The 14,368-nt window shown below is 36.2% G+C and overlaps 1 protein-coding gene across 4 annotated transcripts in view; it reads right to left on the bottom strand.

Moving 5' to 3' along the window:
• LOC106878692 (TNF receptor-associated factor 6) overlaps positions 1–14,368 on the bottom strand; it is a 74,434-nt gene that overhangs the window by 30,239 nt on the left and 29,827 nt on the right. For 2 of the 4 annotated variants that reach the window (XM_052969584.2, XM_052969583.2), the window contains exon 2: positions 3,557–3,643. The exons of the other annotated variants lie outside the window; for them this stretch is intronic. In XM_052969584.2, the coding sequence (XP_052825544.1) occupies positions 3,557–3,638 (82 nt within the window). In that variant the 5' untranslated portion in view covers positions 3,639–3,643. The remainder of the gene's footprint in view (positions 1–3,556; positions 3,644–14,368) is intronic. 4 annotated transcript variants of the gene reach the window in all.

Genomic DNA, 14,368 nt, shown 5'->3' with positions numbered 1-14,368 from the left:
GATGAAGTTGGCAAAATTTCCACAATGGATGTCAAAAGTCTTTTCACCAACATCTCAGTGACAGAAACTATAAACATAATCTTGGATAATATCTACAAACATCTTACACTAAATCCACTAGTAACTCTATGGAATATATGCAAAAGTTTCTGTTCACCTGCACAACTGAAGTTCCCTTCCGTTCACAAGGTAATCTTGTACGTGTTAATTTCAACCTTTCTTATTCGTAACTACATTGTTTTGTTCAAGGTAAACTGACATCCAACTATTCAAAGAAGACTTCAAAAGTAACTAGTAGCAACTTCTCTTGAAAATTTACAAAATTTGGCATCGTGGTGCTCTCGAGTACCTGCAGAAAAAGGGTTTAGCCCCCAACAACATTCATGCTGACATGGTTGCTACATTAAGAGATAATGCTCCAGCTTTATCAACAGTGTAAAAGTGGGCAGCTGAATTTAGGGAGAGTCTTGAAGAATATCCAAGATCTGGACGCTCTCTAACTGCCACCACTGTGGCAAACATTGATCGTGTTCATCATGTGGTGATGGATGACAGGCAAATGACTATAAATCAAATAGCTAATGCTATTAGCATATCCTATGAGAGAGTTGAGAATATTCTGCACAATGGACTTGGCATAACAAAAGTTTCTGCTCAGTGGGTGTCATGTCTTCTGACACCTGATCAAAAGCACATCAGGTTGATTACAATTACATCATGGCAAAATCTAACATTGTTTGAGGCAGATACAGCTAACTTCCTTGAACATTTCCTAACCCAGGGTGAGTGTTGTCTTCATCACTTTGAGCCAGAGACAATCCATGCAGTGGAAACATCCCTCCTCACCTGCTCCAAAGAAGGCCAAGGTCATTTCATCTGTAGGAAATATGATGGCCTCAGTTTTGGGGGATGCAAAAGTCATTGTATTTATTGACCAGCTTCAAAAGGGCTACATCATCAATGGCGAATACTATGCCAACTTGCCGAGGCAGTTATGAAAGGCTATCAAGACCAAATGCCCAGGGAAACTGACAAAAGGGGTCCTGTTTCATTAGGACAATACTTCAATATACAAGTCCTTGGTATCAATGGCTGCTGTGCATAACTGTGGCTTTGAACTGGTTGATCTTGGCTCCATTTGACTATCATCTGTTCCCCAACATGAAATAACATTTAGCTGGGAACCAGCATTGCAGTGATGATGATGATGATATATCTGCTGTTCATGACTTTTGATAACCAATAGGATGAAAGCTTCTTCACCAATGGGATCCAAGCACTGCAACATCAATGGAAGAAGTGTGTGGACTGTATAGGGGATTATGTTAAAAAAACAAACCTTATTTGATCACATTCCTTAAGAATACTGTCATCTGCTTACCCTTGTATTTATAATTCAACGTAACTCTAGTATAAATTCAGACCAATACACAACCCCATTTTCAGATATAAGAATAGAAATAAGGAATAAAATATATAAGACCACACTATACATCAGAAAAAAACAAACAAATATATACTTATATATGTACAGTAATAATGAGTATCTTCATAGATACAACATATCTGTAATCAAATCCCTTCTTTGACAAGATTTAATTTTCCATCCACTCAAGTGGCTTTAGATAATGGAATCTTCCATGTAAAACAAACCATAAAAAATTAGCTGTCCAGACCATAAAACATTGGTTGATATTAGCGTATGCTAATATATTAGTTGCCCTGCTGATATAAAGGTACTCAAATAGGTTAGTAAGCCAGGCCATAAAACAAACAAGAACTATGACTAGCCCCATTTACTTGAACTTGCTGTGACAATCAGTCATGCTAAGCATTCAAGAGGACTTTGAAGATGTGAAGTTTTATTTCCAGAAAAATAGGGGTACCTCCACACTAGGAGGAGCACTCCATTGGTTATGACGACAAGGATCCTAGCTGATACAATCAATGGAACAGCTTGCTTGTGAAATTAATGTGCAAGTGGTTGAGCACTCCACAGACACATGTACCCTTAATGTAGTTCTCAGGGAGATTCAGCATGATACAGAGTGCGATAAGGTTGGCCCTTTGAAATACAGGTACTACTGATTTTTGCCAGCTGAGTGGACTGGAGCAACGTGAAATAAAGTGTCTTGCTCAAAGACACAATGTGTCACTGGGAATTGAACTCTTGACCTTACGATCATGAGCTGAATGCCCTAACCACTAAGCCATGTGCTTTCACACACCTCCACACTACCATAGCAATGTAAGGACATATCTTCACTAGATTTTGCTAAACAGGTAGATTGAATGAAAAGGGTCAGTAGAATACCCACCACATTCATACCTCACAGCACTAGATATTTTTTGTGGAGAACCTTTCACAGTACAAAACCAGCAACAGCTGATGAACAGAGGGTAGATATTGAATGCCAATTTTACTACAAACCATTTCATAACACCATTTCTCTACCACCAGTCACCATTCCCTCTCTATTAAACTACTTCTAATTGATATCCAGCCATCATTTAAAAAAATTCTCCCATTCATATTTACCATCAACTCCACCCCCATTTCCTATTCCTCATTCCATATATACCTTACCACAATCATTTGACTCCCTCCATGCTATATTTATATCTATTTCTCACTCTCCCCTCACACTCTTGCAATGTTACCTATGCATGTTGATTCTCGTGTCTCCATACTATCTTCTATTTACTTTCTTGGACATTTTACTGTGAGGGTATGCTTTGGTTCCTATCATCACCATATTTACCTCCCTTTGTGACATCACTCCAACCACCTTCACCTACCCATGTAAAATGTGAGGAGGCCATAAATTTCCACAACAAACCTATTCCTATTCCTCATATAAAGCCATCACTCTACCTCTTATTTTTCCTCCCATGAAGCAGGGTTTTTTAGTCTTATGAGTTACAAGGCAAGATCACTAGTGCTGGTGCCATGGAAAATAAGCATCCTGTATGGTTTTTCCGTGGCATCAATAGTTGGCATTAAGAAGGGCATCCACTCACAGAAATCATGCTAAAACTGAGAGATTGTTGGATTTTGTTTAACCATTCAACCCATGCCAGCAGGAAAAGTGGATCTAAAAATGATGATGATAATAACAATGATTTGCAACAGGTATGGCTGTGGTTGAGAAGTTTGCTTCACAACCACATGATTTTGGTTTCAGTCTCAATGCACAGCACCTTGGGCAAGTATCTCCTACTGTGGTGCTAGGCAAACCAAATGTTTGTGAGATTTGGTAGACAAAAACTGAATGAAATCCCCTGTCATTTGTGTGTGTGTGTGTGTGAGAGAGAGAGAAAGAGAGAGAGAAAGAGAGAGAGAGAGAGAGAGAGAGAGAGAGAGAGAGAAAGAGAGAGAGAAAGAGAGAGAGAGAGAGAGAGAGAGAGAGAGAGAGAGAGAGAGAGAGAGAGAGAGAGTTTCCTTGTCTTTTTTGTGCATTAATTGTAAACAAACAACACCATCATACGAGTAATGTTTGTTTGCAATCTTCTGTGGAAATGTATCTGTCCATGTTTAAAGGACTAGGGAAAATACCTTTGCTTGGTAACAGGTGAGGGTTGGCAACAAAAAGAGAATCTGGAATCTGGCTGTACAAATCTGCCTTAATGGATTTCATCAGACCTATGCAAGCATGGAAAAGTAGATGTTAAATCGATGATGATATGTAAATACACACACATATATACACTATAAATACATATACATTTAGGTATATACATAGATTTATTAAACTTGTAGTAAAACAGTCCATCAGATGGCTGTCCATATTTTTCAATGAATCAAGGACCGAGAGGGAATGTATTTACATTGTTTTACTTAATTTCATAGCAAAGGCTTTCTAATATTTTTAGATCCAGTTTAGTACATATATTTATATCCATGAGTGTGTATTGGGAAGTGAAACTATAATCTTACTGTGAACTCAACACCAGCTGCTACATGCCTTCTCTCTCTCTCTCTCTCTCTCTCATACACACACACAGTAATGCTTATCAATATATGATAACAGAGAAAAATATGCACCCATGCTAAATATAGAAATCAGATCTCTCTTATGTCACACTCTGCTGTATTGGAAGTGAGGAGAATGGATTAGATAACAGAGACCTAGACATCCTTAAATACAAGAGAGCCATAGCTAGAATGCCATTGACCATGGATCTGCCCAATTGTGGTTAAAGTACCACAATGAATGGTAGACAAATGTAGTTAACATACAGGCGTTTAAGGTTGACAAATAAGAGCACTGTTTCCAATCATTTCTTCTTATTTTTATTATCAGATATCTATGGTATTTGTGTGTGCATATATATATCATCATCATCATCATCATCATCGTTTAACGTCCGCTTTCCATGCTAGCATGGGTTGGACGATTTGATTGAGGACTGGTGAAACCGGATGGCAACACCAGGCTCCAATCTAATTTGGCAGAGTTTCTACAGCTGAATGCCCTTCCTAACGCCAGCCACTCAGATATATATATATATATATATATATATATATATATATATATATATATATATATATATATGTACTTCATATATATTTATATATAATTAAGATAAGCAAATTGTTATTAATATAATTTTTATCATAAATTATATCATACTTCATATTCTTTAACCCTTTAGCATTTAAACTGGTTGCATCCAGCCTAAATATTCTACCTATTTTATGTTCAGACTGACCAGATCCAGCCTCTCACACCTTTCTTAGAATGTGATTCTAAAAATAATTAATCACATCATCAAAATCGTGAAATTACAAGATAATGCATAGTCAATTCAAAACAATGTGAATTAATATGTATTACTTTTAAGAGAGTAATTTGAATGCTAAAAGTTGTTAAACAGTATCCGCTATTTTTGCTTAGATGTCTTCTAAAGCAAAATACCCCCTGGCAAACATTTTTGCAAACTCATCTCGTTACTAAGAACCTCTGACTCCCCCAACTGCTATTCCCTATCTGGACAAGAAGTACCAGCTACCATTATTTCAACTATGCAACCTACCAATAAACTGAGAGCTTCTCCCCTCAGCTGTTTATTTCTAGGAATTCACATTTACTAACAAGCTGCCATTATTTCAGTTACAACAACTCACCAGTCTATTGTAAGCTTCTTTTCTAGGAAATAACATCCTAGACAAATGCCATAAGTTAAATTACTACAACCCATTTGTCTTTTCTCATCTCTTCTCCCATCCTCTTATCACATCCAGTATGCAACTTGCTAGTCTTCTCTTCCATTTCTAGGATTCATACACTCCTCTAAAAAAATATGCATAGAGTTGTGGACTCTGTGAGCTGTAGGGAAAGCAAAGCTGCTAATCTTTCTCCTTGCTATGTTTAGGACACAACCTACCAGATAGTTGTCAGCACCTCTCCCTTCCACTTACAGGAATCCATACACTCCAAACTAAATCACCAGCGCACCCTATGCTGCCAACACTGTGAGCACCTTCAGTACCATTATGGGATTGACAAGTTTATTTTTGAACCTGTGGAAGACACAGGAGATGTTGAAATATCGTTCATTTGATAACAGTTGCACTCTTCTTTATTGCTTCTTTACTTTCTGGAGGAGTAACCTAAATCCTATTGGCAGTACCAGGCAGTGGCTCTCATGGCTTTTGATCTTAACTGACTGGAAGTGTTATCATGTACATTGTTTTGTTTTGGTATAAAAGATGGGTGACAGCAAATATTCTACTCAATACCACAGATTTGCTTGTCAGTTGCTTGACCTTAACCAGTGGAGTCCATTAGTGGCTGACGATATGTGCATCTCTGATGATGAACAGAAATAGTGGAGGAGCATCATAGCCATGTGTTCAGAGGAATTCTTTGGGGTTTGAACAATTCACCTCTGGAAACATAGGTGTTTTGTTCATCATCCTTAAACAAACCTTATTCAGGGATCTTTTGAGCAAGATGGGCTACTCAACTTGAAGAAAATTCTAACTGGGCCCCACCTGCACGGTCATGCACTGTTTGTCTTGATATAAGATCACCATGTTGCACACATATGGTTGTGATGCAAGTGCTTGGTGTACCCTTATCAGACGAGTAGTCATGATGGTATATTGAGCTTTGTATATTTGTACCTGGTGTCACTTTGATGGCATGTATTGCTCTCTTATTCAATAATAATAATAATAATAATAATAATAATAATAATAATAATAATAATAATGATCCTTTCTACTATAAACACAAGGCCTGAAATTTTGTGCGAAGGGGCTAGTTGATTACTGGTACTTATTTTATTGACATTGAAAGGATGAAAGACAAAGTTGGAAGAAATGCCACAAACTATTTTGTCTGGTGCAGTAATAAGTCTATCAGTTTGCCACCCTAATAATAACCCTTTCTGTTATAGGCACAAGGCCTGAAAGTTTGGGGGTACTTGACTAATACTTATTTTATTGACTTTGAAAGGATGAAAGGCTAAGTTGACCATGTCAGAATTTGAACACAGAACATAAAAATGAACAAAATGCTGTTGAGCATTTTGCCTGACATGCTAATGATTCTACCAGCTTAGCTTAATAATAATAATAATAATAATAATAATAATCCTATTATAGACACAAGGCCTGAAACTAGGTGGGTGGGGGGGTCAATTACATCATTCCCAGAACTCAACTGGTACTTTATTATATTGACTCCAAAAGAATAATAATAATCCATTAAATGAGAAGACAGAATCAACTGTGGGGTGAAAAACAGACATGACAAAAAAAAACAAGCAATACAAAATGGGATTAATGGCACATCCTGATAGCAGAGTGTGGAGACAATCACTTAAGATGAATCAAGCCATCACACCAAACCACAAATCCAGGATTACCCTGACCACTAGGGTCAAGTGCCTTCTGACCAGTGAAATATATATTTTACATAAGAAATGAAAAAGAAGATGCTCAAACCCAATGGTTCTCAACCAGGGTCCATATGGCCCTTGGGGGGTCCACATAAAATTTTGTTGCTAAAGTTTTTGTACAATAAATTGATTATAACTTCAACAATACACAAAATATTTTAATAATTTTTTTTTATACAATTCCTAATAATATTTAATTATAAAATTATTATAGGATTTTTTAAACATTGAATGGCTATGAGGTCCATCTGAGTAAAATGGTAATCAAAGCGGTTTGTAGGTGAAAAATGGTTGAGAACCACTGTTCTAATCCAATCAAATGTAAACTTGAACAAGGACATGTTAGTCAGGTGTAACAAGTAAAGCAGATGTCTGTATTCACCACTTTTATTCAACCTTTCAAAGATAGTGCCTTCTCAACTTATTTCTCAGCGAGACTGGTCTCTCTGCTTGCAATCTCATTTGGGTCCCTATCCACTAAGAAGTCTGGTCCAGTCCAGATAGACCCTAGTATTTTAACAGATACTTCAGTAACTCAAAATGCTAGCTAGCATGGATTTAACTCTCAGGGAGTTAAGCTGCAAGCCCACAAATTTGTCCTGAAAAATCAATCTTTATGCTTGCAACTGTAGCTTATTTCCAGTGAACATTTGTGATTTTAGTTTTCCAGCTAAACTGCCAGATGACTGTATCTTTACTTACTCAGCAGATACAGTTTATATTAGCAGCCATGTAGAACTCTCGTGTCATCAGAGTGAAAAGTAGATCAGTTGACAATAAATAGATAAAAGTTATATTTTTTAGATAAATAGACTGACGTCATTTGGGTTTTTTTTTCTTATATTGATATTGAAACACATCAATGAAGTAATATTTCAAGTATTACATTTTTTTTTGTTTTTGCTTTTCCCTCCTTTGATTTATTTCTGTTTGAAATACTAAGAAATAAGTAACTAACATGAGCGTAGTTAGAGCAGCATGGTAGATTTACTTCTAAATCACAAGGTTCTGCATTTAGTCCCACAAAATGGAATGTTAGGCAAGTAACTTCTCCACACAGCCTCACTTTGCAAGTAAAAGTAGATGGAAAATGTGTGGCAGCTCACTGTCTGTCTCACAGACAAGGGGCTCCCCACTCTTTCATTAGTTTACTTATCTTCTCCCTCCTCGACTCTCTTTCTCTCTTATATATTTACCATTATATGTGTTGCCCTCCATCTATCTATGTGTGTGTCCATATCTGTGTTTGTGTATCATCACTAAAAACTGGTATTGTTTCATATGTCCTGTAATCTCACGGTTCAACAAATATGATCAATAAAATAAGCACCAAACTGAAATAGAATCTAGAGTTGATATAACCTTGAAGGCTGAGCCGCAGCACAGCTGGTGACTGAATGAACAGGTATTGAGGTGATAGTAGCAGTAGATGATGTAGTAGTAGTTGTTGTAGTAGATGAAGCAACAATAGTAGTTGTTAATCTCCCAACTAGCCCTGGCAGAGAGTAGACCAAAAGCATTCCAGTTGTGACCATGTTGTGCTGTAAAGGATAACCACTATACTGCATTATCTAATATCATATTATTTTAAGACAACAGAGTGATTTGATGGAGATTTGATCACTATTTCAAGCAGGTCAAACAATCGTGTAAGGACACCTTTGGTAGTCTAGCAAATGATGGTGGTGGTGGTGGTGGGAGATTGTTGGGATGATCTAATTGATAATCTGTTTTGAGTCCAAACTTGGTGAAAGTCAAATTTACCTTTAATTTCCTCTTCCTTTTCCCCCTCTGTCATCATCCTTGCCACCACTATCATCATAACAACTTTTCCATGGCCCAGATGAAATTCAGTGAGGCAGTTCTCTTTTTCTACAGTTGGCTGCTCTTCTTGTCACTAACTATCATTTGTTTCTAATTAAGGCACTATTTCCCTTAGCTTTTCAACAACAAAGAGCTGAATGGCAAGCACATTTTCATTATAAACAATGGCATGGCAATGGGAAGAAACAAACACACATCAACATCATTGGTTTAACATCTACTTTTTCATGTATGCATTCATCAGATAGAATTTGTTGAGACAGATTTTCTACAACCGGATGCCATTCCTGTTGTCAACCCTCACTTGTTTCCAAATCAGGTAATATTTCTCCATGACAAAACATGTTTTCAGAGAAGATTGGAAATGCAGGACACTGCTTGCATGACAGTGACACTTATTTATAACTATCATATGATGTTAAGGTAAAGACTCAGTAACACATACACACACACATGTCGTCCTTAGTCGAAAGACATCTGTTGTTATGTCCCGTTATTATTCCTACTGTATTTGTGTAACATTGTTCGTTTTTTTTCTGTCCTTGTTTTTGTATACATTCACTGCTTTCTTCCAAGGAATCTAATGCTCTTAGCTTAGTTTTTCCTTGGGGCTGGCCAGATTAGAGCAATATCGAGAATAACCAGCTGAAATTGCAAAGATAATCTGGATCTCGACTGAAGAGAGAAAACTCCGAATGACATGTCCGTGTTTTCTTTGTATTGTCTATCTGTATGTTTTGTCCCTTTCTTGTATCACCTAACTGTCTGGATGTTTTGCTTTCTTGTCCCATTCTGTATTATATATGACATACTTCTTTCAGTTTCTGTCTATTAAATCTACTTGCACAAGGTGCCTCAGGGATTAAATCCAGAAGCATGTGGTTAGGAAGCAAACTTCTTGTCATACAGCCATACATTTATTTAAAAATTCAAAGTTGGCCCATTCTACCTCATTCTCTGAGTATATATGGTAGTTGAAAGACAAAAACGCCCAATACTCACTGCATTGGAGCGTGGTGAAGCACACAACACCATACACAAGAAAAAAAACCTTGCTGATTATGCAACCCAAATCTTAATATTGGGTACACAACTTCTGAATGAATGAAATGAACTAATAATCAATTGCAACCATAAAACTCTTAAAACATTCAAAATATTTTATACACTGACACAACTTTACTTAATCAAACTTATCAACATTTGCTATATTAGTCTAAATCCATACACTACACTAGAATCCCACCATTATCCAAGTTGCTTGTTAACTACTGAATACGTTTATCTTTTCCCTATAGAGTTTCTACTGTAATCTTTTATTCCTGATGGCCATATTCTCCCATGTCTATATCTATATGTGTACACATATATAGATGTCTACTGCCATACATAGTATCTGTTTTTTTAAGTATTCATATCCATATGTATATATGATTATCTTTATGTCTGTCTGTGTTTATGTCTGCATGTTTATATGTTTCTGAACCTTTGTATGATCAATCATATGGATATATCTGTATATATATATCCCTGTGCGAAGGCCCTATATGCATGTATCTTTGTGTGTGTATATATATATATATATACACATGTATGTGTGTCTCTCTATATATGTATAAATGTGTGTATGTCTATATCTGTGTGTGTATGTGTATATGTGTGTGTTTATGTGCATATATTTATATATGTGTATATATATATATATGTGTGTGTGTGTGTGTGTGTGTGTGTATGTATATATATATATGTGAATATGTATATATATATATATATATATATATATATATATGTATATGTGTGTATATCTATATCTATAAAAGGCAGGATGTGTGTGTACGTGAATGCAATTTATGCATGTCCACAAATTTGCACGCATGTCGCTCCAATTTTAGGAAAACATTGGTCACAACTATGGCTGTGTTATTTTACCCCGAAGCACCCGCGGATAGGGGTAAAAATCGATTTCCAACCATAACTTTTACCAATTTCCACATCAGTGAAATCCATAAGTTTGCTCCCCTGCAATGGCGACTATTATACAAAAAGAAAGAAATGTATATATAGTTTTAATTATACAGGAAAACAAAGATGAACCGCTCTGAAAGAAATGTATATATAGTATACATATAGTATATGTATATTCTTTTATTAGTTTATTTGTTTCAGACTCATTTGATTGTGACCATGCTGGAGCACTGCCTTTAGTCAAACAAATCAACCCCAGGACTTATTCTTTGTAAGCCTAGTACTTATTCTATCGGCCTCTTTTGCTGAACCGCTAAGTTACAGGCACGTAAACACACCAGCATCGATTGTCACGCGATGGTGGGGAGACAAACACAGACAAAGAAACAGACACAGAAACACACACACACACATATATATATATATACAACAGGCTTCTTTCAATTTCCGTCTACCAAATCCACTCACAAAGCTTTAGGTTGGCCTGAGGCTATAGTAGAAGACACTTGCCCAAGGTGCCATGCAATGGGACTGAACCCGGAACCATGTGGTTGGTAAGCAAGCTCTTTACCACACAGCCACTCCTGCACCTATATATTTAATTTTTCTATATATTTCATTTTAAATGAAATTTTGAATGTTAGATAATTAATGTTGGTTTATTTAATTAGAAAACAAAAACCTAATGACAGTGTAATGAGCAACTAGCACATTTTGTTTCTTAGTTTCTGTTTGTTTTAATATTTAAATTCTCTATTTGACTGTTATTTTCAGCCACAACATACTTATTCATTTGGCATTCCTTCGATATAACTCGACAAAATCAAAACATTTGACAACATTTGAATTCGGATATCAATTATACTAGTCCATGTTTTTTTTTTGTTTTTGACACAGACAAAAACAAGCACTTACACACACAGACAAGAACAAGCACGCACAGACACAGACAAGAACAAGCAAGTACACACAACCCATTAAGTTTCTTCTCCTCCTCTCATTTTAGCAACTGTCACGGAAATACCCAAACTCAAATGTTGTCAAATGTTTTGATTTTGTTGAGTATGAAAATTCTCTGTACGTAATTTTGCCTTCTTGGTGGTCAAAGCAAATTGACGACTTCGTGCTGTAGCTATTTTTCTTCCTATGTGATTTAAAGCATTTTTTGATATGTGGCATTTCAACATTAGAAACGAGTTCCGAACATGCTATTCAAGTTCGCTGAAACTTATCTCCTACCACTCAAAACAACAACTCAAGTGGGATAAAGAGTATACGCATCACAACAGCAAGTGTGTGTTTGTGTGTGTGTGTGTGCCCAAGGCCAAACACTATTGGTGGCGGTCATCCATTTGGGAGAGCCATGCTTTTCACATGGGCAACTTTGTGGCCTGCTCCCGTGTAGGGAGTAGAAATGCACTTTTTGTGTATGCTCCACAGAGCAGAACATGCAATGTTGTCTATAGTAAAGTTTTATAGACGTAGAAAGAAGAACAAGTCATCATTGCAGCTGATATGGTTATAAAAAGGTGATCCGGAAGTATTGGCCAGACATATTCTCAAACCATGGCAGCATGACTCATGGACTCTTCCTCTTCTTTATTGGACAATGCTGATTTCTTCAACAACAACAATGCTCACTTGGCCGATATCAGTGCTTGGCCAAGTTGCTCATACAGTTAGGCTAGAAGGGCCAACCCTAACACCTTAGTGAAAATCGTGGTATATTTACCAAACATTGACGAACATGAGTTATATTGTAGTGAATGTTGATGTGTGTATGTGTTTATGTGTATGTTGTTGTCACAGATCACGTATGTGTGGTTGTGTGTGTTTTTACGTATCTATGTTATGAAAAATAGGTAAAAAATACTAAGAGGAAAGTTTAATCTATGACGTATGTATCTCTCTCTCTCTCTCTCTCCCTTTTTTACTCTTACTCTCTATATTATACGTTGAGCGCATGATCGATGTGTAAGAACGCCAGTACAGGTAGAAGGGAAGAAATATAAAAGTTGCTAGAAACAACAGCCAAATCTCCCTTAAATCACGCAAAGTAAACGGAATTTAAAAAATCTAATTACTGCACTGGAAAGTTCACATTGAGAAAATTCCATTGATGTAAAAATTTTTACGAAAAAATGGAAAATGTGGATTTCTATAAACATTCAAAAAGGCTTCACACAAACACACAATTTCAGATTTATATATTAAGATATACATATATATATATATATATATATATATATATATACACAAAAAAAAAAACCCCTCTATCTGCATGTTTTAAGATGCAGAATGAGTTCCTAGAATATTTTTTTCTTTTTAGGCACAGGCATGACTGTGTGGTAAGAAGCTTGCTTCTTAACCACATAGCTCCAAGTTCAGTCCCAGTCCGAAATTGACCAAACCCTTGTGAGTGGATTTAGTAGACAGAAATTGAAAGAAATCTGTTGGGTGATTACACATATACACATGCCCAAAGTAGACATGGAAGCAGAGCATTTTGGATGAGCTCAGGACCACCAGCCTGACATGGGAAGCAGCCAAGAAACACGCCAATGGCCACAAAAAGTGGAAAATAACTGTTGAGGCCCTATGCTCCACAAGGGACAAAAAGGATTAAGAAGAAGATCTATATATATATATATATATATATATATATATATATATATATATATTAATAAATTATAGGGTAGCAAAAAAAATTTTTGAAATTTTATTTACCACCAGTGGTCTAGCGAGAGTAAAAAAAGTCAATAGACTATGTATTATTCATTTAAAATTTCTAAAATTTTTTTTGCTACCCTATAATTTATTAATAATGATAAAATTCTTTTTGGATGATTTTCTGAAGGAATTTCGGCATTTTTGCATTTTTGTATTTGCTGCCGATTAGGTAAACCGTAAATACGCGGTATATTTTGAAAAATTAGACATAAGAACACGAACCATGCTGCGTATTGATTTGTGCTTCATATGTTGTCTGGTCATTTCTGCTGACGATAGTCCGACCTTGTAAGATATAATCTTTATCTTACTAAAATTGACTTGAAACCATGGTACAGAATATAGATTGGTAAAAGTTTTTATTTTTCATTTCCTTTCGAAATTATCCCTAACTTTTGTGGTATGTAGTCTTTTGCTGCTATTTCTAGCGAGTAGATGTCCTATTATAGGCATCTCTGCATTTTAAATGAAATATATATATATATATATATTTAGATTGGAGCCTGGTGATGCCATCCGGTTTCACTAGACCTCAGTCAAATTGTCCAACCCATGCTAGCATGGAAAGCAGACGTTAAACAAACGATGATGATATATATATATGCATGTGTGAATGTGTATGTTTGTCCCCTATCACTGCTTGTCAATGGTTTGGTGTGTTTACACCCCCATAACTTAGCTGTTCAACACAAGAGACAGATAAGTTAAGTACCAGGCTTAAAAGAAATAAGAACTGAGGTAAATTCATTCAAGGTGATGCCCCAGCATGGCTACAGTCTAATGACTGAAACAAATAAATGATATATATAGTGAACCATATAAGCTGTCAAATACTGTGTCCTTTCAGGGTAAGCTTGGGCAAGTAGGAGACTAGCAGAGTTAACAAAATTGGTCGATGGCATGGCTGTGTGGGAGAAGCTTGCTTCCCAACCACATGGTT

Source organism: Octopus bimaculoides, chromosome 7, assembly GCF_046866305.1.
Source record: "Octopus bimaculoides isolate indiv1 chromosome 7, ASM4686630v1, whole genome shotgun sequence".
NCBI classification, from domain to species: Eukaryota; Metazoa; Mollusca; class Cephalopoda; order Octopoda; family Octopodidae; genus Octopus; species Octopus bimaculoides.
Note: the sequence above shows the minus strand (reverse complement) of the source record. Positions and strands in the feature narration are given on the sequence as shown.